The sequence below is a fragment of the Trichechus manatus genome, unplaced genomic scaffold (assembly GCF_000243295.1).
Source record: "Trichechus manatus latirostris isolate Lorelei unplaced genomic scaffold, TriManLat1.0 scaffold00144, whole genome shotgun sequence".
Taxonomy (NCBI): Eukaryota; Metazoa; Chordata; class Mammalia; order Sirenia; family Trichechidae; genus Trichechus; species Trichechus manatus.
Genome location: NW_004444080.1, coordinates 1,675,267 through 1,699,801, shown reverse-complemented (window position 1 = coordinate 1,699,801; position 24,535 = coordinate 1,675,267). Strand labels below are relative to the sequence as shown.

At 40.1% G+C, this 24,535-nt stretch overlaps 1 protein-coding gene across 5 annotated transcripts in view; it reads right to left on the bottom strand.

The window, feature by feature from the left end:
* The window catches only part of CDC14A (cell division cycle 14A), a 189,447-nt gene that overhangs the window by 65,963 nt on the left and 98,949 nt on the right, over nucleotides 1-24,535 (bottom strand). For 4 of the 5 annotated variants that reach the window (XM_023739992.1, XM_004385721.2, XM_004385720.2 and 1 more), the window contains 2 exons: nucleotides 16,390-16,477; nucleotides 1,803-2,033 (listed from right to left, as the gene is read on the bottom strand). In XM_023739992.1, coding sequence (XP_023595760.1) covers nucleotides 1,803-2,033; nucleotides 16,390-16,477 — 319 coding nt within the window. The remainder of the gene's footprint in view (nucleotides 1-1,802; nucleotides 2,034-16,389; nucleotides 16,478-24,535) is intronic. The other variant, XM_023739994.1, reaches the window with a different exon arrangement.

Sequence of the window (24,535 nt, the reverse complement as noted above, 5' to 3'; positions counted from 1 at the left end):
CTTGAAATATTTGAAATTCAGGCTTTATCTTGGATCCGGGCAATCTCTGGCAAAATGGGAAGGAAAGGCAAACTGAGGTGCCGATGAATTAACCTGGGACAAGCCAGCTCACCCCCACTGTGACCTGATTAGAACCTGAACAGCAGCACCTACGGTGGTGAGTGACAAAGAGACGCCTTCCTAACCGAGCCCACGGGTGGACGGGGATCGCAAGTCCCACAAAATGAGGGCCCCATCCTACTAGGAAACGGGGAGGGAGAAGGAGGCGGCTCTGTCAGGAGGGGGTAAAGCCTGCTTTAAGGAGCCCTCATCGAAGTCAGGCCGCGTGCTGCTCATTCCCATCTCTCCAGGTCTCGGGTAAAATGAAGCTTCCCTGAGCTGCTCACATGTTCAGCAAAGTACCTCCACCTACTCACATCTTAAACATAGAAACAAGGGCCTACAAAATGGTATTTTAATTTCTGTCAGAACCAAAGCCAAGCTCGTTTGAATAAGTTAGTTCCAGCAGCACTAGGCACATGAAAAGAACGGTACAATCCCCAACACCTACCAGACAATTAGCACGAAGCACTACAGAAGCTGGTTCCCAGAACCAAAACCACGAGAACAGCACCACCTAGTGGCATTAAGAAAAGCTGCATGGGAGGAACTGGAGGCTCCATCCCCAGGTGGCCAAAGTGATTTCTCACCGCTGAAATCAAAGACCCCAGCAAAATACCTTCTGTCATACTGGAAAATCGAAAATGGAATTTAAGCCTCCTCAGAGTTTAACAACTAAGCTTAGAGCAAATGCCTTTTCAGATTTTCTTAGCAGACTAACATAGGGTTGCCAGATAAAATACAGAATGCATGTAAGTTCCATCCAATAGTTGAAACACTTATACTAAAAAATTATTCATTATTTACCTAAAATGCAAATTTAATTGGGTGTCTTGTATTTTTATTTGCTAAATGTGGCAACTGTATACCTCCTATAATCTGAACAACCCCTGCTTCAAAGTTTCCAACCAGCAGAAATTCATTTACATAACCAAGTCTTTCAGCTCAAAGTGGCAGTGACACATTCAACCCAGTGTGCTGTAGTCCCTAGCAACGGGCAGGGAAGACACTCTGTTCCAAGATACAAAAGACTACTAGGGGAGAGGCGGAGCAGAGTGAGATGAGGGTCCACATAGCTGGATCAGAAGATGGGAGCACTAAACATCAGATGGAGTCCCTGGGTGGTGCAAATGGTTAACGCGCTTGGCTGCTAACCAAAAGGCTGGAGGTTCGAGTCTATCCAGAGCACCTCAGAAGAAAGACTGGTGATCTACTTCTGAAAAATCAGCCACTGAAAACTCTAAGGAGCACAGGTCTACTCTGACACACGAGTCAGAGTCAACTCGACAGCAACCGTTTTAAGCATCAGATGGGGTAAAAGGAAGAGGATGAAAAGGAGATGAGGAATTCTGAAAAAAAAAAGGAAGAAAGGAACCAACAGTCCTTAGCTCTTGACAGATTTACCTATTTAAAGGTGTTTCTGGCAGCCTGAGGACACTGTTGTTATTGTTTTCTTGCATGTGGCAGGGGCTTGGTAAGGTCAGAAAAACTGCCTTGTCGAGCAAGCCACACTACCACCCATTGTCCACATTCAAGCTATCATTTCTTTAAGGAAGGAGTTATTAAAATTGTTCTGTTTCAATTTCAGAAATAAAAAAACCTTCTAAGACACTAAGTGGTTTTGTCTTATATGATTTGCTATATTTGGCTCACCCTCTTTCAGAAAGACAAACTCAAGGTAACCACAGAGTTCTCACACGCACCTTTGCAGTGAACCGCGATTGCCCCATCCGTGTTCTCACATATGTTCAAGAACCTCCGCACGATGTTATCACTTGGGGTGCTGCCATCTATGAAGAAGAGGTCATAGTGCTCAAAGCCAGCATCTGTGAAGCGCTTCGCCTCATAAATCTTTTTATTCAGCCTCACAACTGCAGTCACGTTATGCTTTTTGAAATAAGGAAAGTAGGCTTCGGGGGCGTGAAGAGGGTAGCCTAAGGAAAAAACGAGCAGTAAGCAAAATGCACACATCATCTTACAAAACCCAGACCCTGAAAAATAAGGTTTATAAATCTCCACGGAGCATAGGAGAAAAGCACTTTCCTGAGAGAGTAAGAGGTCACAGAGCACTCCTAAAAGTAGCTGTCTGAATAACCATAAACACCATAGGAGAAGGGAAAACAATTTTCCCTTTTTCTAAGTATTGGAAGTAGCTCACTGAAGTTCAAAATTTCAAGATTCAAATCCTGGGGGCATACTCTTCCCACCCCCAAAACAAAGGCTTTTTTTTTTTTAAATGTAAATATGTAACAAAACATTTGCCATTTCAACATTTTTCATATGTACAATTTAGTAACATTGTGTTCATCATGATGTGTGACTTTGACCATTATCCATTTCCAAATTTTTCCATCATCCTTAACAGAAGCTCAGTGTCTCCTAAGCCGTGAGTCCCCCTTTTCCCCTCCCTGGAAACCACCAATAACTTTAGGTCTGTATACACTTGCCTATTGTAGATATATCATTTAAGTGGAATCACACAATATTTGTCCTTTTGTGACTCACATTTCACCCAGCGTGATGTTGTTTTCAAGGTTCATCTGTGTTGTAACGTTTATCAGGACTTCAGCTCTCTTTCTGGTGGAGTCATACTCCGTTGTCTGTATGTACCACATTCTGTTTATCCATTGGTTTATTGTTGGACATTTCGGTTATTTCCATCCCCAAAACAAAGGCATCCTTGAAATATTTAAGTGTTTACAGAAGGCCTAGAATGAGTCTTGGTGCTTTTTGCTCCACCTTGAGCATTGTTCTCCACTTGACAAATAATTTTCAACTACAGTTAAAACCTTTTTACCAGATGTATAGTTTTAGTCTATAATACAATCCCCTGACAAAGGAGATTAATGATTATTAACCACAGATTATGTATTAATTCAAGTCTCTGGGTGGCACAAACAGTTAAGCACTCAGCTAATAACCAAAAGGTTGGAGGTTTGAATCCACCCAGATGCACTTCAGAAGAAAGGCCTGGAGATCTACTTCTGAAAAATCAACCACTGAAACCCTATAAAAGACAGCTCTACTCTGACACACATGGGGTCACCACTGACTAAGAATCGACAGGACAGCTATGTGCTAACTACAATTATATATAATTTCTCTTTTTAATCCTTAAAACAACCTCTTAAATTCAAATTGGCTAGCCCTATTTAACAGATTGAGAAATTAAAAGAGATTGAGTAATATTTTTCTGGACATTTTTCTTTTAGGGGGAGTACAGGTGCTCAGCTCTAAACTCCATTCTATTTGGGGAGGATCCACCATCGTGTGAGTATTGACCGGAGCTCCAAAGTTAGCTGGATTACAGACACGTGACCTAGACTTGCCCCATCAGCCCAGGCCCCAAGCGTTGAGAACTGATTTCTCAGCACACTAGAAACCATTCAGAGTTCCCTGATTCACTGAATACCAAGGTAGCTGCTCTTGTTCAAAATTCATCCATGATGGTGGGCTCCATGAGTGGCGATAGCAACAGCTAGCAAAGTCAACCAGGCAGTTCCTGCACTGTGCCTTTGGCTCTATTTCTTGCTGCCTCTGATCCTGCTTAGCTGGTCATTCCCTCCTTTCTCTTAGCTCCAGCTCCAAATCAACCCTGCTCTGTGGTGCTGGGGTCCATATATTAACATCTCCCAGACTACCTTTCCAGCTGACTTCCTAGCAGTTCTGCAAATGGAGGCAATTCAGGCAGCTGAAGGCCAGAAGAGGGACTTTTTCCTGTTCTCCTGCTAGCATCACTTCAGCAGCAAAAATAGGAGCAGCCAGAGCTTCCAGCTTAGTTCAGCCCACCCGGCCCCAACCAGCCTCACGCATCTCAGAGGCTGGAGTGCAGCCTCATGGTCTCCACTCCTCAACCCCTAAATCCAAACACGAGCTGTGTGGCATTCCTTTCCGAGATCCCAACACGAGCCCTCTGGCTTCTACTCAGAGCCCCAGGGTCTGGTAATCTCACCTCTTCTCCTTTGTTTCCCGGTCTTAAAGGCAGTAGCTGTTGCCTGCATAATGTTCTGGTTTCTTCATTGTTGCCTTTTTACTTTTTAGCCTTCTTTGTGACTAATTCCTTGTATTAAACAATCTCTGTTCTAATACCTGGTGTGGTTTCCATTCTCCTGCCTGGACCCTGCTGATACAGTTTCTCCCTTGGATCCAGCTCGTTTTCTAAACCTAGCTCTTCAGTCTTCCCTTGGAGTCTGTGAGCTGTCTAGCTTACTTCCAATAAATGCCTTTTTGGTTTAATTTACAAGAGTTAGTTCTGCTGCCTGCAACCAAAAGCCCTAACTGATACACATGTCCAAGATCATCCAAGGAATGGAGGCAGAATTGGAATGTAGACCTAAATAGTCCACGGTCCAGATAAATGTTATTTTCATAGACCGTGCTGCTTTTGAGCTAACAAGTAATACAGATTTTATTTGTAATCTTTTGCATAGAAACAGTGACTTACACATGCACCTTTAAACAAATGCTTTCCTACTTGGAAAAGATCAAATGTGTTTTCCCAGTTGGTTTATTTGTCAAATTACTTCCCATCAACAGATTTACAGCCTGTTATGGACTAAATTGTGTCCCCCAAAAAGATGTGTTGTAATTCCTAACCTCTATGCCTATGGTTATAATTCCCTATGGGAATGGGTTGTCTTTGTATTTTAATGAGGCAGGATTAGTGTAGGGTGTGCCTTGAGTCAATCTCTTTTGAGATATACAGAGATCAGACAAGCAAGTGAGAGGAGCAGACATGGGTAAGAGAGATGCCAAGACACATGGAGATCTCCAAGGAACCAGGAAGCTGAAGCTGAAGAGACAAGGACCTTCCTCCAGAGCCGACAGAGAGAGAAAGCCTTATCCTACAGCTGGCACTCTGACAGAAAGAGAAAGCCTTACCCTACAGCTGGCACTCAGAATTCTCACAGACTCCTAAACTGTGAGAAAATACGTTTTTGTTTGTTAAAGCCATCCACTTGTGGTACTTCTGTTATAGCAGCAATAGATAATTAAGACACAATTTGGTACTGGAAGAGTGGAGTGTTGCTCCAACAGATATCTAAAATGTGGAAGCGATTTCGGAACTGGGTAATGAGTAGAGGCTGGAAGAGTTTTAAGGTGCCTAACAGTAAAAACCTAGATTGCCTTGAAGAGAGTGTTGGTAGAATTATGGATATCAAAGGCAATTCTGGTGAGGGTTCAGAAGGAAATGAGGAGAGCTATAAAGAAAGTCTCTATCGTCTTAGAGAATACATATGGCGCCAGCAACAGAATGTTGCTAGAAATGTGGGTATTAACTGTGCTTCTGGTGAGGCTTTAAAAGAAAATGATGAACATGTGATTGGACAATGGAGAAAGGGTGATGCTTTTTATGCAGTGGCAAAGAACTTGTCTGAATTACGTTCAAATGTTTAATGGAAGGTAGAACTTGTAAGTGATGAACTTGGATATCTGGCTGATGAGATTTCTAAGCAAGATCTTAAAGTGGCCACATGGCTTCTCCTTGCTGCTTATAGTAAAATGTGAGAGGAAAGAGATGGACTTAAAAATGAACTATGCAAAATGAAGACAGAACTTAAAAGATTTGGAAAATTCTGTTGTACAAATTAAGGACACGTGTCCCAGATGGATCACCAAGAAAGTGGCTACACGATCTTTTGTTAAAGAGGTTAAGCCTGTTACTGACGGATCTAACCAACTACCACAGCAGAAACCCTATCAGCCTAGACTGAAGGGGACAGAGAAAGAATGAAAGGAAAGAACGCTGTCTGCCTCTTGGGTTTCTACAGGCAGGACACAAGCCAAAGGAGCTACATGTGTCGTCCTCCAAGAAAAAAAAAGAACCATTCCTGGAGCAGCTAGGAGATCAGTAGAACTGTTGGAAGGAGCACAGGAAGCAAGGCCTTCTCAGTTTCAAAGGATAGGGCCATGGTCTCCTGGATCTCAAAGGGTAAGGCCACAGCCTCCAAGTTTCAAAGAGTAGGATCTTCACCAACTCAGTTCCAGAGTGTGGGGCTGCTGTTAAAGTGTGCCAGGGAGATGGGGCCACCACCTAAAGCTGAGGGGGCAGGGATGTCATGCCTGAAGGGCAGAAGAATGGGGCCTACTGGGGTCAAAGGGGTGGGGTTGCCACTCAGATGGACTAGGAAAATGGGGCTAAAACAAAGGCGGCAGAGTTGCCATCTCAGAGGACCTGGAAGGTGAAGCTGAAGCCCAGGGCCAAGGGGCCTCCACCTAGAATCCAGAGGGCATGGCCAACATCCAGAGTCTAGAAGGCAGGACCACTGCCTAGTTGGTCTCAGAGAAAAAACCAACCCAAACCCACTGCCGTCTGGTTGACTCCAACTCACAGCAACCCTATAGGATAGGGCAGAACTGCCCCACAGGGTTTCCAAGGCTGTAAATCTCTACAGAAGCAGAGTGCCACATCTTTCTCCCACAGGGCAGCTGGCGGTTTCGAACCAAGGGACTTTCGGTTAGCAGCCGAGCACTTTAACCACTGTGCCACCAGGGTTCCTGGTCTCAGAGAAGAAAGGACTATTTTCAAGCCTTGAGAGCTAATGTAAATTGTTCTGTTGGGTTTTAGACTTCCTTGGTGTCTGTTATCCCTACTTTCCCTCCAGTTTCTCCCATTTGTAATGGAAATGTCTACCTTGTACCTGTTCTACCACTATACTTTGGAAACAGATAACTTGTATTCTGGATTTCACAGACTTACAGATGAAGAGGAATTTTGCCCCAGGATGGAATATGGCTAATGTCTCAGCCATATTTGATTTAGATGATTCAGAGGATGAGATTTTAGACTTGGAGTGGATTGAAGACTTTGGGGATGATGTGATGGGTGTTTTGCATGTGGGAAGGACAGGAATTTTGTCGGGCCAAAGGGTGGAATTTTATGGATTGAACTGTGTCCCTCCAAGTTATGTGTTACAATTCCTAACCTCTATGCCTGTGGTTATAATCCCACTTGGGAATGGCTTCTCTTTGCATATTAATGAGGCAGGATTAGTATAGGATGTATCTTGAGTCAATCTCTTTTGAGATATAAGAGATCAAAACAAGCAAGCAAGAGGAGCAGAGGTGAGGTAAGACAGATGACAAGACACATGGAAATGTCCAAGGAATGAGGAAGCAGAAGCTGAAGAGACAAGGATCTTCCTCCAGAGTCGACAGAAGGAAAAAGCCTTCCCAAGAGCCAGCACTCTGAATTTGGATTTCTAGCCTCCTGAACTGTGAGAAAATAAGTTTCTGTTTGTTAAAGCCATCCACTTGCGGTATTTCTGTTACAGCAGCACTAGATAACTAAGACATAGTCTAAAGGCAAAAAAGGACTGAGGTTGGCATGATGAAATAAGAGCTTTTCTAGCAGAATCAAATGACTAGTCCACCCAGTTATTATAAAGGTAAAAACTGCAAAATGGGCAGATAAACGGAACGGGAGGGAGGTTCCTACCACACCTTGCACCTCCACAATGACACCTTCACCCAGTACGCAAATGGTTGATTTGGTGTCTATCTCCTTCCCCACCAGAAGTTGATAAGAACCGCTCTTTTCAGATATGAATTTCTATGAAGAGTAAATGGCATTATAGATAATATACATAATCAGACTATTAAGAAAAACTGTGAGTATCTTTGAGAAAAGAATACTGGACAGAACTGTCCAAATATAGCAACAGGATGAGAACAATAGGTAAGAACAATAATGGTAATGAATATAGCACCTAGCATTTATTGAGCACTTACTATGTGACAGGCACTCTGTCCAAATATGGCAACAGGACATTGAAGTAAGAACAATAATGGTAATAAATACAGCACCTAGCATTTATTGGGCACTTACTAGTGCCAGACACTATGCTAAGTGATTTATGTAGATTAAACTGATTAAACCTTACAATTACCCAATTACTGATGCTTGGAAAAGTTAACCAGCCCATGTATAAACAGCTAGTAAGAGGTAGAGCCAGGATTTAAACCCAGGCAGTCAGATTCCAGGGCTTGCGCTGAGGCTGACTTCATGTAAGACCCAACTTGGTTCTACCTGTTAGGCATCCAAATAAGGGAACCTTATATGCACCCACATTATATGAGATAAAGGAAGAGCCTGATGAACTTAATGGGTTCCCAAAGTCTCATATGCACTTGCTGGAGTTGGTGAGCAGATTTCTTAAAAATCCTCAAAAGTGTTTAAAATTAGTTAGAGCCAACAAACAATTGAAATACCCTATGACCTCTGAACAACTGTGAGTGTCATCAGTGTATCTGGGTGCTTTTGATGGGACACTTGTTTTGGCCGTGTGCTTTCTGGGAATCCTAGAGCAGACACGGAGCTTAAGGAGCATTCATCCTGCCTTTATGCCATCTGACCACTAGATGGGGCGCTTGTGTCAGAAAAGCGCATGCAGACTGCAGGCAGCAGGAGTTGAGCCGATGAAGACCAGAAATACAATTTCAGAACTAAAAGAGATCTTACAGTTCATCTCATCCCAGTCCCTCATTTTGAAGTTGAGAAAACTGAAGAACAGCAGAATCAAATGACTAGTTTACCCAGTCATTATCAAAGGTAAAAACTGCAAAATGGCCTGATAAACGTGGGAATAAATAAAATATGTCTTTATTAGGCACATAAATGATAAACAATGTAATAATCATAATATCTGCTATCTAATAAGCACCTGGAGTCCCTGATACACTTGTCCCTGATAAATTAAAATTTATTGTTTAACAAAAAAAGAGTAGGGCTCGTCTCTTCCCCACACTCCTACGATGTGAACCAAGACCTGCTGAAAGAAACACCTACTTGCTCTCTGTTGACACAAACACACACTTAAGACTTTATAATGCATTCTGCCCAAGCCTCAAGATTTTAGGGCTTCCTTTTGCTACATCCTTGCAACAGCTATTTGATTATTAATTCCTTAAAAATCTTAAACATGTTTGCACATCCCTGGGTAGCGCCAACAGTTAACATGCTTCACCTGCTAACCAAAAGGCTGGAGGTTTGAGTCCACCCAGAAGCGCCTCAGAAAAAAGGCCTAGGGAGCTACTTACGAAAAATCCTGTGGACTACAGTTCTACCCTGACACACATGGGGTCACCTGGGTCAGAGACAGCTCGACAGCAAATAGTAATAAGCACCTACTAGAGTACGTGCCTGACACTATACAAGCCACTTTACGTATGTTATCTCTCTAACCCTCACTAGATGCCCACAGTGTGGACCATACTTTCCCCACTTGATATATGAGGAAATGGAAGCTCAGAGAAACTGAAAAACCTACCAAGTCACAACCAGGAAGGGATAGGGCCAGGCTTCAACCTGCCCCAGCTCTTTCCACCGGCTTCTCTCATTAAAAGAGCAGGCTGATGCATCAGATTACTGGGATTCTCTGTCTCAAGCTATCCCTCTCTGGTGGTGGTTTTTTTGTTTTGTCTTATTTTGTTTTTTAATAGAGGTGAGAATGACGTTGCCACTTAAAATACGTTTTTCAGAAAATTTGAAACCCAAAATGTTTCGTTCTACTGCTGTATCATTCATCAATTCAAAATTGTTTAACAAAAAAAAGAGTAGGGCTCATCTCTTCCCCACGCTCCTACAATGTGAATCAAGACGTGCTGAAAGAAACACCTACTTGCTCTCTGTTGACACAAAAACACACTTAAGACTTTATAATGCATTCTGCACAGGTCTCAAGATTTTAGAGCTTCCTTTTGCTACATCCTAGCAACAGCTATTTGATTAATTCTTTAAAAGTCTTAGCTTGTCTACTAACAAACCCCTAAAATGACTTACAGGGTTCCTTAGGAAACACTGGGTTTCTCAAATTGGGGGAAAAATAAAAAGTGTGGGGGGTGGGTACCAAGATTTCACTGGAATTAAATCAAGTTCATAAATTCCATCATGAAATTACTTTTTAAAGTTCAAAACAAAAACTTAGTTATACAATGATGAATCCATGAAACATCTCACAACATGGATGAATCTGGAGGGCATTATGCTGAGTGAAATAAGTCAACCACAAAGAGGCAAATATTATATGACACCACTATTATAAAAACTCAAGAAAAAGTTTACACGCAGAAACAATCTTTGATGATTATGAGGGAAGGGAGGGGTGGGGAGGGGAAATCACTAACTAGATAGCAGACAAGTGTTAACTTTGGTGAAGGGAAAGACAATACACAATACAGAGAACGGCACAACTTGATCAAGGCAGTCATGGAAGCTTCCTAGACACATCCAAACACCTTGAGGGACTGAGTTACCGGGGCTGAGGGCTGGGGACCATGGTCTCGGGGGACATCAAGGTCAGCTGGCATAACAGTTCATGAAGACAATGTTCTACATCCTGTTTTGGTGAGTAGCATCTGGAGTCTTAAAAGCTTGTGAGAGGCCATTTAGGATACATCTACTGGTCCTATCCTGTCTGGAGCAAAGGAAAACGAAGAAAACCAAAGAAACAAGAAAAATATTAGTGCAAAGGACTAATGGCTCACAGGAATCACAGCCTCCACCAGCCTGAGCCCAGAAGAACCAGATGGTGCCCAGCTACCACCAGCAACCACTCTGACTGGGATCACAATAGAGGGTCCCGGACAGAGCGAAAGAAAAATGTAGAATAAAATTCAAATTCATAAAAATGACTGGATTTATTGGTCTGACCAAGACTGGAGAAACTCCCGACACTATGGCTCCCAGACACCCTGCTAACTCTGAACTGAACCCATTCCCAAAGTTCACCTTTCAGCCAAAGATTAGACAGGCCTATGAAGCAAACAATCACACACGTAAGGAGCGTGCTTCTTCGATCAAGTATGTGAGACCAAATAGGCAACACCTGCCCAAAAGCAAAGATGAGAAGGCAGGAAGGGACAGGAAACTGGATGGATGGAAACGGGGGGAACCCAGGGTGGAAAGGGAGAGAGTGCTGGCACATTGCAGGGACTGTGATCAATGTCACGAAACTGTATATAAATGTCTGAATGAGAAACTAATCTGCTCTGTACACTTTCACCTAAAGCACAATAAAATTTTTTTTTAAGTTTCAAGGAATGGTCAGGGAACAAGATGAAGGTGATTTACACCCAGTAGTTTATCAGCTAAAGGAACAGCATGTGAAGGGTAAGTCCCTGGGGCTGGGACTCCCAGCCTTTCCCAGACTCTTCCTGAACCACTGCACTGCGCTGCACAGCAGCTCCCCCGCACCAGACCTTCTGAGCCCATCACAAGGGCAGCCCAGGGACTGGTCCCAGGAGCACAGAATGCCAGCAGACCCACCCTGCGTGGGAGGTCCACAAAACTCAAAGCGAGCAGAAGCTAACTAAGCCCATCACCTGTAGGACTGAGGGAGAGGGACGCTGAGAAACCCCAACAACCAAGGGCGTGACAGGGAACACAACAGAGAGTCCTTGATGGAGCAAGAGAAAAGTGGGTGCAGAACTCAAATTCTAGTAAAAAGACCCAACTTAATGGTCTGAGACTTGAGAAACCCCAGAAGACACGGCCCCCAGACTCTCTGTTAACCAGAACTAAAACTATTCCTGAAGCCAACTCTTCAGACAAAGAATAGACTGGACTATAAGACATAAAATGATACCGAAGAGAGTGTTTCTTAGCTCAAGTAGATACACGAGACTAAATGGGCAGCTCCTATCCAGAGTGAGATAGGGTCAGGAGCCGGTTGAATGGACACAGGAAATCCGGGGTGGAAAGGAACGTGCTGTTACATTATAGGGAGAGCAACTAGGGTCACTTAATGATGTGTGTATAAATTTTTGTATGAGAAACTAACTTGAGCTGTAAACTTTCACCTAAAGCACAATTAAAAAAAAAAAAAACAACAACCAAGGGCAGCTTCCTGTCAAAGCTAGGAAGGAACTTCATCCCAAACAAGAGAAGATAAGCGGCACAAAATTTCTTGAAAGGAACTTAGCATGAAGATAGCATGAATCTATTTCTGTAAGTCACAAAACGATGCTGAAACTTTTCAAAATAAAAGTCACCAACATGAAAACAATGGGATAGATTACTAGAAAATACAAAAACCATTTTTAGTTGATTATACCAATGATTTTCATCCTGCGGTGGAATACACACTTTCATATAGAACAAGTGGTACTATACGTGGGACAGTATTTTTAAGAGCAATTAAAAGATACAAATTGAATTTAAAAAAGAAAAGTTTACAGTTACAGCCTTATACAAAAAAATATGATGGAACTTCTAGTGGGAATCAGATCTTAAAATGGGGATTTATCAACATTTTATCAATGTCAGCCTTAGATGAAACTGTTACATCATAAAGGCCAGGCAAAAATTAGGTAAATGGCACTTTTCAGACCTTTTTTCATCAATGTGAGCGGGCACAATATTTGCACAGGAAAAAAGATAAAGGTATATAGGCCAGAATCTTAAAAGGGGTTCTTTTTTTTTTTTAAACAATATTTTATTGTGTTTTTGGTGAACATTTACACAGCAAGTTAGGTTTATGACTGATGATTTCCACACAAATTGTCCAGTGACATTAGTTACATTTTTCACAATGTGTCAACATTCTCTTTAATTGTGTTCTGGTTGTTCTATTTCCAGTACTCTAGTTTCCCTGCCCCTTATCTTCTCATCTTTGCTCTAGAGTAAATGTTGACTTTTTGGTCTCATATAGATAGTTTTTAGTAGAGCACTGTTATGTGTAATATCCTTTATTTTGTGTGCCAATCTGCTATTTCAATAAAAGGTAATAAAAGGTAATCTCAGGGGATAGGCTAAGTTCAAGGTTTAAAGAGTGCTTCAGGGCGATAGTCTCAGGGAGTCCTCTGGTCTAAACTGGTCCAGTTAGTCCGGCCTTTTTTAAGAAATTGAGTTTTGTTCTACATTGTTCTCCCATTCCATCTGGGACCATCTATTGTGATCCCGGTCAGAATGGTCAGCTGCGGTAGCTGGGCACCATCTAGTTCTTCTGGTCTCAGGGTAGATGAGATCCTGGCTCATGTAGGTGATTAGCCTTGTAGACTTGTTTCTTCTCTGAGATTTTGGTTACCTTCTTATTCTTTTGCTCCTGACGAGTAGAGACCAATAGCTGTATCTTAGATGGCCACTGGCAAGCTTTTAATACCCTAGACACCACTCACTTCACTAGGATGCAGAACATAAACTTTGTGAACTATATTATGCCAATTGACTGAGTTGTACCATGAGACTATACGGTCCTAAGGTCTCAAACCTAGAAAACCAGTCTCGGAAGGTGTTTAGTTATGTCTGAGGAGTATCTGTAGTTATGTCTTCAATGAGTATATGTGCCTGCACACACATACCTGTATTTACACATACATATAGATACTTCTATCTGTTCTCACATATATATACATCTGTACCTACCCATATACCTATATGCCTATACCCATCCCTATGTGATCATATACTCATTTTCTGGTCTTTGTTGGAGTTGTTGCCCTCTTACATGTGTCAAATTCTTTAGTACAGGCATCATTTTCTCTTGAGCACTTCTCAGTGACATCATTTACTCTGGTCATGCTGCGCTCACTATACTCACATTCGGTGCCACTTTTCACATAAGAAAGTGGCTATTTCTTGATTGTATAATTACAGGTGATTTTTAGTCTTTGTATTGCTAAAATTTTTTACATTAATAGGTACTTCTTTGGTTAAGAAAATAAAAATTAAAAAAGCAAAACAAAACATAGACTTTGGAATCTACCTGTGTTTTTGAATCCATATTCTCCCACTTACTGGCTATGTGAATCCGCAAAAATTAAGTAATTCCTCTAAGTGTCCATCTTCTCTTCTATAAAATCACCACCACCTACTCTAGAGGATGGTTCTGTAACAGACGATGTGTGTACAAGAAGCTTAGCACCATTCCTGGCATATAAGTAAATGGTGGCTATAATTATTTCCCCATATTTCAAAGTGGGTCCAAAAAAAATTGTTTTAAAAGACTTTTACAATTAAGAATTATCACACAAGCTATGCATATCCTTTTACCTGGTGCTCTACTTCTAAGAATTTATCTTAAAGAAGAAACTAGAGCTACAAAAGATTTATGAATGCATATGCCAACCATAGCAATTTTTAAAAAGTGAAAAACTGTAAACAAGTTAGGTTTCATTTAAAAATACATTAAATCATGGCATAGTCATACAATAGAATAATATACAATGCAGTCACAGAAAATGGTAACATAGGGTCTATATCTACTGCCATGAAAAGCAGTCTGTGATACGCTGAGTGAAAAAAAGCTGGCTATAAGACAGTAATTATGTCATGATCCCATTTTTGTAAAAAAGAATATATAAGTGTGTGTGTATACACATGCATGCATATATAGAGAAAAAATGTCTATAGCTAAAAAATACAGAAAAGCAGACAGAGGAAAATTAGAATCACCAATAATCCCACCACTAGTAAACTTGGGTAGAATTATAGGTCATTTTTATGTTCTTTTTATTAGCTCATCTGCATTTTCTTCTTTTTTAAAAATAAGCATGTATTACATATTACATATTTTAAATGATTTTTAAAATTACTTCTCTCATCTACTCTTTAAGAAACTTTTGTAAAACACATGAATCCCAAATGGCAAAATTCCCTCTGCTTTGCCGCACGTACATCCAGCAACAAAGTCACTATTTAAACAATACACCTAAGATTTTCTGTGCCTGAGTCAGACAATTTTGTGAAAAAGGTAGGTTTATTAAATCCTGTCTTGAGAGACCAACTGTCAGAAAGTAGTTTACTCAGGTATTCAGTATCTTATTCCTAACAATCCAACATAACAGAGGTTAATTAATCAATGTCCAGAGCAAAAACGATTCATTAGCAAATTCAAGAATGAGAAGATTGAATTCTGGCTTCACATAAAGGTCTCCCATTTGTTGGCTAAAATCTGTAGACCTGGCTAACTCGTCTACAGTGGAAAACCACGATCCATGCAGAGTTCTTACTAGAAATGTCACAGGTATAAAACTGTAAGCATGCTTTGGGAAAGTCAAGCAAATTATTAAATCTAAATTTATGAACAACAATATATAATGAAACTAAGTTTTAGAAGAAATAACTGATGATGATGATGATGATGAAAGAATAAATGGAGTCCAGGGGTTTCAAACTATGTTCACTCTAAGGATTGGTGTTGGACCTCAAGGACAAAACATGAGGTATTATGTACATGAGTCATATTTTTCCAATTTGATGTACTTCTTCCATAAACTATTCTTAAATCTTTGATGTCCATCATTACTTGTCTTCTGGCCCAGGTGGCACAGTGGTTAAGCGCTCGGCTGCTAACCAAAAGTTGGCAGTTCAAACCCACCAACCCCTCTGGGGGAGAAAGATGCGGCAGTCTGCTTTCATAAAGATTACAGCCTTGGAAACCCTATGGGGCAGCTCTACTCTGTCCTATGGGGTTGCTATAAGTCAGAATCAACTCGACAGCAATGGGTTTAGGGAATGTTAGCAAATGAAAAAAAAAAAAAAATGAAGAAGTAGAAAATAAATACCAATGGGAAAACTCACATAACTGACCATATTTCATTCAAGAGGGTTATATTTTGTTTTGCTTTTATTATTTTTTTCCTGAATATGTATGCCTATGGCTAAATATATACCATAAATAAGTAATATAATTACTATCAGCTAGAAAATTGTTTCTAGTTGTTGTGATGGAATTAATAGATCAGCACAGGGCAATATTTTAGGAGCCCACCAGTTCTGCCTATTACTATGAATCTTTGGGCAAATTCCCTAATTTCTAATAAGCCTCGATTTCCTCCAAAGTAAAATAGAGATAATAGTACCTATACCTCATAGAGCTGCGTGGGCATTAAATGAGATAATGCTGTGATTAGTAACTAGCATGTATTCAATAAATGACACCTATAATCAACAATATTATTATTCAACATGGTGTTCCCCAAAGAATATCTTGATATGTAGCACTCTGTTGCCAAAAAAATCTGAGAAACACTAACAGAATACAGCAACCTGCTTATTGGTTTGATTAGCTTAGTTCTCAAATTCTTCTCTGATAATTGCGTCTGACAAAGAGGTCATCCTAATTATGACAACCTGAAAATTTTCAAGCTTTACAACAGTGATTATACCTCCACCTACTGGAACTGTAATATTTAACACACTAATTACTACTGTTCTTTTTTTTTTTTTAATTATAAACAGATATTCTTTGAGGAATATTACAAAAGGAAAGGATTATCTGAGGAAATTAAGAATATTAAAAAAGATGAACCAAAATAAATTTTTGGATGGTAAAATAAAGAAAAACCTACCATTTTCAATTTTGCTTTTTGGATGTGGTCCACTAAATGCTAAAAATTTTCCTGGAACAATCCAGTTGAAGTCACCATTTTCAACTCGCTGGCAGAATTTTGTGAGAAAAGAAAAAAAATATTTTATAATTTTTATACAATTAAGGAAACAATTTAGGAAAGTTACAAATAAAACCACTTTTCACTCTATTAGTACTAGACTAACTAGACATACATTAAGATAAAGTAAAATAGCTTAAAATAAAAACACATCGATTCTCAAAATCCTATTTATGAATTCAATTCACTGCAAGAAAATTTTATCTAGACTACATAGAAGTTTAGAGAATTTTATTTAAAGTGGAGGTATCTTTGCTTAAGATAATTTTGTCTCTTGGCCACTCTGCAATGAAATGAAATGAAAACCAACATTTTTGCCCCTACAGTAAATAAAGGGGGTAAGAGAAAACAGGAGATATATAAGCACTTTCCATGAACATGATAAACATATGTTAAGCACCGAAAAATATACAACTATGAAGGCCATAATGAACTATGGCCACCAAATTTTTTCAGTTTTCAAGGGTTGATGTCTGCTGTCAATGCTGATTTTTAGACAGGGAAAAGGAAGGAAATGGGGGTGAGAATAGAGCTCATTAACCCTCAACTAGAACACAACTACAGTTAGGCCCCAGGTTACAACCGTCCAACTTATGGACAACTCGACTTAGGGACTACTCGTACTCATCCTTTAATGTTACGTAAATTTGCCCCCACTTTGAAACAACTGAACCAGCCCCTACTTGCAACACATTCTTCATCATATCACCTTCATTTGCTGCACTTGCAGCTTTTACATCATTGAAAAGGGTTCAAGCCTTTCCTTGCACTAAAGTAAGGCTAAATAAGAACTGTAGGCACCTGTTCTGACTTACCTACAAATTCCACTTAAAGACACACTTAGCAACGATCCCATTCGTAACTGGGGACTGCCTGTAGAGTCAACCAAGGACTACTGAAGGGGTTTGCAAACCTGCAGAGGCCAGGCAGTTGGTATGTGTAAGAGCAGCTGCTCCTCAGCGCTACCTAGTTAGTAACCCTGCAGGAAAGTTGACTCAGCCTTCCAGCTGGCTTTTCACGTGAAATCTTCCTATTTTTGAAATGCTGATGACTATCTTAAGTTTTCAAATGCTATGAAGCCAAATAAAACATATCTGTGGGCTGACTTTGAGCCCCAGCTGTCAGCCTCTGGTCTACACACTTGAAGGGATCCTCAGAAAAGACGTGTAGACCAACGTGCAGACCAAGAACCCTCCCATCTCCACTTTTCTTCCCTTCCGCGTATGCTCAGAACCCCTGAACACTGGGGCAGGGTTAAGGTTATACATGACTTCTCATGTAATTGGGGGCCATTTGTGTAACGCATCACAAAACGCATGCATCACCTCCTCATTTAGACCTTCTTTAGCAACACCCTCCCACCGCCAAGCACAGCTGCAACCCTCCAAGTCTGCATCCTCAAGGTTCTCACAGCACTTCACAGATATCTCCATCGGCAGGGAAGGAACACGGTCCTCTTCACTGGGCTACAGCTACTCGCATAAGACTTTCTCCTCCACTACACAGCAAAAAGCAGAGTTTGTGCTCTACTGTAACAGCTTGATAAATATTTGATAAATAAATTAGGGCAATGCCTTAAAGGAAATCTGGCACCTCTACTTTACTTCTATTACCCATTATCATTTCCATGAAAGTCAAAACCTGACTGTACAAATTTTAAAATGCAGAAGTTTCTTTCCAGTTATACAGTTATAGATGAAACTTTACATGACATCTTGTAAATGTCTGAGTTGCATTAATCTAGTTGTTATAAACATAAAATTTCCCTAAGAAATTCTTAGAGACACTATGAGTATTATGAGTACACATGTCAAATTAAATCTCAAGTGGAGCTATCAGTTTATAATAATTGGAATAAAAAATTTTATACACAATTCTTTATGGAAATTAAACATTTTCTTTTTTAAATAGAGCAGTCTCAAATCAATGATCCACAATTAATTAATTACTCTCACAAGTAATTATTAAACATAAAACATTAATAAATTCTTTGATTTTAAAACTCAAGAACAAAGATATGCTCTTCTGATCAAAAGGCTAAAACCAGTTCTTAATGTGTAGTAAAAGAAACCAAGTTTCTATGTTCACTATTTCTGTGTCCTTGGCCAATAAGTAGGTCTAGATAACTATATTTTGCTATGTCTGTTTGGATTATAGACATCCATTTGGTTAAATAGCAATCTTTTATAATCAAGCATATGGAGATAGGCAATGGACTAAGATACATTCACGCACAGATCAAAAGAATATGTTTGCAAATCTGCCTACTGAAAAAGATAAACATTAGACAATACTGGGCTATATTCAGCAGCTTGAATGAGGCTGATGGAGTAAACAAAGAGATTTAGGTCTTGACTCTAAATCTGGAAAAAAATAATAACAGTAAACTTGTAGCTTTTAACTGACCTAATATAAGCTTACTTTGGTAAGCCCCCAAAATTAATATCTGTGCCTTCTTTCATGGTGAATTATACAAATGGCAATATTTTTTAATAATAAAATATTTAAGATCACACAAATTGGTTTTTCTAATTAGACACACACACGTGCACATACACACACAGACACACAGACACACAGACACACACACAAAGGCTTCAAAGAAATCCAGATCAGACAGGAACTTGAGGTACTTTTCAATCCTACCACGTTCTGTAACACCTAAGCAAAGATGAGGCACGATTTAACCTCTTCCAGTCAAAAGCCAATGACTACATACCTATTATTATGTAGAGGAACACTGGTGGCATGGTGGTTAAGCATTCAGCTGCTAACCGAAAGGTGGGCGATTTGAACCCACCAGCTGCTCCTCGGGAGAAAGATGTGGCAGTCTGCTTCCATAAAGATTTATAGCCTTGGAAACACTATGGGGCTCTGTCCTACAGGGTTGCTATGAGTCAGAATCGACGACAGTGGGTTTAGTTTTGGGTTTATTATTGTGTGGAAAAAACTTTACTGTAAGAAAATCCCAAAATGACTATCTGAATTTCTGAAACCGATAAATTTGGGTGCTTTCATTCTCTTTTCTATAGGATTCTTCAGTCTACAAAAGATTCACCAGATTTCTTTTGAATAGCTAACTCTCCTAGTGCATTTAAAATGTAATTTTATTTAAAAGCATGGATTTTTACAACTTCTAAGAAGTACATCTGTGCCAGAGAGAGCATGGCTCTGTTGTAATAGTCACAAATATATTTTTCAGTCCAAATCGTGAAAAATATTTAGCCGTTTAACCACTGTAATGAACTGACAGTAAGAAAGGAAGGATGTCCTTGAGGTTGACAGTTACAGGACTGATTCCCTTTATCTACAAATGTGTTTTCTAAAACAACATGCAGAAACATTTTTTGAGGACACTTCAAAATGCATTCGAACAACTGCTGAGCCATTATTATATAGTGAGGACTAAAACTTGGTACTACACATAAAATAATAAAAAGCATTTTCTCTGTGCACTTTAAGGAGTCCAAAGGCAAGGGGGAGTAACAAATAACAGTAATAACAGTAATAGCAGCAAATACATAAATACCACTGACTCTGAGCTAGGAGCTATTCTATTACATACAACAGCTCATTTAATCCTCTCAGCAACCCTATGAGATGGTATTCTTATCATCTCTATTTTACCCATTAAAAAAAAAAGTTGCATTATCTGTGATAAGTACTATAATAGAAGTACGTAAGAGGTACAATGATGGCACGAAGAAGACTATTTTAAAAATCAAGAAGAACTATAATGTCTTTTTTTATCCATTAAAAAAGTACTTTTTGTATTTCCCTAACCTCTATAACAATAAAATATTGTTTACATTATAGCTGTATTCCGTAAGTGCAAATATCTTTTAATGATTGACACTTTATGAGCTTAAAGCAAAGTAAATATTTAAATTATTTGGTTTGAATTAAGTTGTCATGCCATTTGGCTTTAAATAATAAGCAAACTCTAGATTTTAATTTAGATTTGTTTTTGAAAGAGCGTGCGGTGTAAGAAAAGAGGAGAGTGCCCATGTGGGTGACTGCTTCACCTCTCCTAGCAACATCTGGGGTGGGGAGACACTGGTGGTGGAAACCATCCAGACCAGTAAATGCCTCTGCTGATGCAATGGCAGGAAGCAAGAATCCAGTCCACATTTGGAGCTGCCATTCTAGTTCTCAAGAAATGAAGATTTGGGGTCAACAAAACATACATGGTTGTTGAAACTTAGAAAGTGGTACAAACACTCATAAAGAGTGCCTATAACCAGATATCATAAGGCCCTAGAAAACAGTAGCATTTCAGGGTGGGCAAAGAGAAAGGACTCGTATGGGGGATTGTGAAAGAATGGCCAGAGATATAAGGAGGAAAAACGAAAGAGATGGAACATTGGGCACTAGGCAAGAAAAGTGAGTTTCCAGAATCAGAGAGTGGCCCATCTGTCAGTTTGTCCTACCGTGGTGGCTTTCTTATTGCTGTGATGTTGGAAGCTATGTCACCAGTATTTCAAATACCAGCAGGGTCGCCCTTGGTGGACAGGTTTCAGCGGAGCTTCTAGACTAAGACAGACTAGGAAGAAAGGCCTGGTGATCTACCTCCAAACACTAGCCAATAAAAACTCTGGATTACAACAGAACATTGTCCAGTTACCAATGATCATGAAGATGGCACAGGACCAGGCAACATTTTGTTCTGTTATACTTAGGGTCGCCATGAGTCAGAGCCGACTTGAAGGCAACTAACAACAACAGAGTAAAATGCTACAGACGCATCAAGTAGGAAGAAGACTAAAAGCACAGCCATTTGGTTTTGCTAACTCTTTCGTTGGCAAGAACAGTTTGAGTAGAGTCAGGAAGCCAGAGCCAGGCCAGAATCAGTTGACTGGCTGAGTAAAAACAGAGAGAGAATGCTCTCTTAAGAAGTGTGACGGTAAAAGGCGGGACAGAGACTGAACAGTAATTAAAGAGGAAGAAAATAATCATGGGAAATTTCTTAGGACAGCATAGACCTCAAAATGTTAAACAGACTTAACCAACATCATCTTTTAACAAGCAATGTGTGTAGTATAATAGTAGATGTGGTAACACCAGGTCCCTCCACTTGAGCAGTTGCAGTGGGCAGGAAGGAATTTTGCCTCCTTTAACTTGTGGCCACTGAGTGGTGTAATCAACACAACCAACAGCTCCAGGGGAACGCTCCTAACAGTTCTTCTAAGAGTCAAATCACCATAGGAGGTACTCCTCCACAGTTGTTCTGTGTGGTGAGGACAAGCCCACATACCTACATTCTGGAGCTTGCTTGGCCCCAGTCTTTCGGCAGGAATTCACAATTACACTGGCAATAATTCACATTCTTCCAGTTCCAAAATTTATAAACAGGACAAGAGCACAGGCCAAGCACCCTCCAGGTTACATTCTAGTTTGCTGTACAGATTCTCATCCAAAGCAAAGCCTTAAAGCATCACACTTTTAGATGTTCGGCAAGACCTGACTCCTGTTGTTGACCTGTGGTAACACATGGAGAGATCGGAGACCTAACAAACCTTATTGATTCTCAAGGTATATGCTGCAGGGCAACCTCTGGAGTCTATACCATCTGGTCATGTTGACAATTTACTAATTATGGCAATGAAGAATGACGGTGCCAACCTGGGGACAGTCCTTGTTCACAAAACTAAATTGATGGTACATGCAAACTCTATCCCAACATTATTACAATATCTAGCAATCCATGTTGCAAATAACTGGGTTTAAAAAAAAAAAAGAAAGCAATAAACTATCACTCTTGCAACACAGATTGATTTGTGATAAAAAGAAAAAGCACTTCACATCATTCCAAGAGGTTGTCTTGGTCACTTTCCATTGAAAAGCAATTACTTTAAAAGATTATGTAACTATCTTGAAATGTTCTATGCTCCATTAGTTGTGCATTCTACAAACATTTAATGACTCCCCATTATTAGTGTACTGTGCTACTTGGTTGCTTACTCGTACAAAGATGAATAAGACACGGTTCCTGCCCGCAAGTACCCACAGGGTAGAGGGAAGACACCCATGTGTAAACAAAGAATCATACAATGTTGTGTGGGAAGAGCTTCCATAGGGCTAAGCATGACTTAACAGTCAGCCATGTAAATATGGTGGGCAGGAAAGAAGCAATAACAGGCAGAGCATGTCCAAAGCACAAAAGCTTGAAGAAGCACTGCCATCTGAGAAGCTTCAGGGATTTAGGTATGAGGAGGGATCAGAAAACAGACAGGAGAGGAAGGAAAAGTCCACATCAAGAAGAGCCTTTTGTGCCATGCTAAGGAGTCTGCATTTCCTCTTTTAGTCTTTTAGGACTTAAAGCAGATAAGTTCTATAACCAGATTTAATTTTTAAAACATACCCTCTGATAACCATGGGAAGACTAGATCAAAGATGCCAAAGATTCAAAAAGACCCAATTCCAAGCATACAGAATTGATGGATGCTGTCTCACAAACAATTCCCCTATGCGCTGCAATGTGATGGGGCTAAGGTAATGTGAAACCACCTTCTAAACAGCAATGCTCATTTCCCCCCACCAAAAAAAAGGGGGGGGCATCCTTAGGTAAAGATAACAACAGTGATATCTAGTGAATTGCTGGAATTTCTCAGGAGTACAATTTTCCACACTCAGCCTGTCATGGATCAACCAGAAATTCTCTGTAGCCAGCTAATTTGATAAACGTGAACATGGGAGGCTGGGGCAAAGACCAAACACGGTAATTTGCACGAAATGAGCACAAAACTACATTGATTCTATGGTAGCAGGTGACAATAGCAAAGGTTCCAACTCTATACATGAAGAGATGAAATTACGGGTAGCCTTCTGGAAAAAAAAATGGGCCCAGCATATATAGTGAGCAAACAGAAGGTACTTGATAAATGACTGCTCAATAAGCAAACTGAAAAGTTAAAAATGTGAAGCCACAGAGATTATAATGCGGCTTCCTCTATAATGATAAAAATTAATATGCACATCATTATTTCTATAGAACAAAGTTTGCCAACCAGTGTGATTAAATGGAGTTGCCTGGGCAGGGACTGGGGTAGCCAGAACCCCCAAGCCAGTCACCAACAGCTGTGAGCTATTATCCCCAGGTGCTGAGCAAATATTCTCACGTTGTATGTGTGCCACAATGGGAAAAGACAAAAGCAAGCCCTGTGTTGTGACTCTCCCATTGAGTAGGCAGTAACCAGCGTCATCAGACATGCAATAGACAACTGCAGGTGTAACACTTACGGCAAGTGACCAATGTCCAAAAAGTGGCCCGGGTTTGTCAGTATGCAAAAGTACAATCAATAATGGCTTGCTATTCTGGAAAATATCCTCATACTGACAATGACAACTTCACAGAAAATTTTATTGATTTATTTCTTCCCTCAGAAAGGCAATAATTTATGGGGGAAAGAAACCATTATGGCAGATAAAAAACAGCTCAAGGAAAGAAGTCAAAGTTATTTCTTAGTTTTTGAAGTAGGTTCTGCATGAAGTTTAAGTTCCAGCTAATCTCCAAAAAGGTAGTTAAGGCAGCTCCTTCAAACTGTATGGTCCAAATTTTGGATAGGATAGTAATTTTCAGCCCCAAATATGAGGCACCCAAAATGTTGCCACTGAAGCTGTTTTTGCATTTCTTTTTTTCTCCACTAAGAACACAGTAGTGTTACAGGAAAAGACTTCTTCCATGTTTTTCTATTGAGTTCATCTGTGTTTGCCAACATAAGAACATCATCAAAAACGGCAAAGGTTCTGGTAAATAGAGGAAAGCCTTTAGGGACAACTAAAGTGGCGAAGTGGTTAAGCATTTTGTTGTTAACCAAAAGGTCGGCAGTTCAAATCCACCGGCCACTCCTCGGAAACCCTATGGGGCAATTCTGCTCTGTCCTATAGGGTCACTATGAGTCAGAATCCATTCGACAGCAATGGGTTTTTTTTTTAAATAATGAACAAAGACACAATTTCAAATTCCTTTTGGCAAAGAGTAGCATCATTAATGATTGGGTGTTGTTTAGGCAAGGTCTTGTTTAGTAAGGTCACCTCCCCGCCCCCC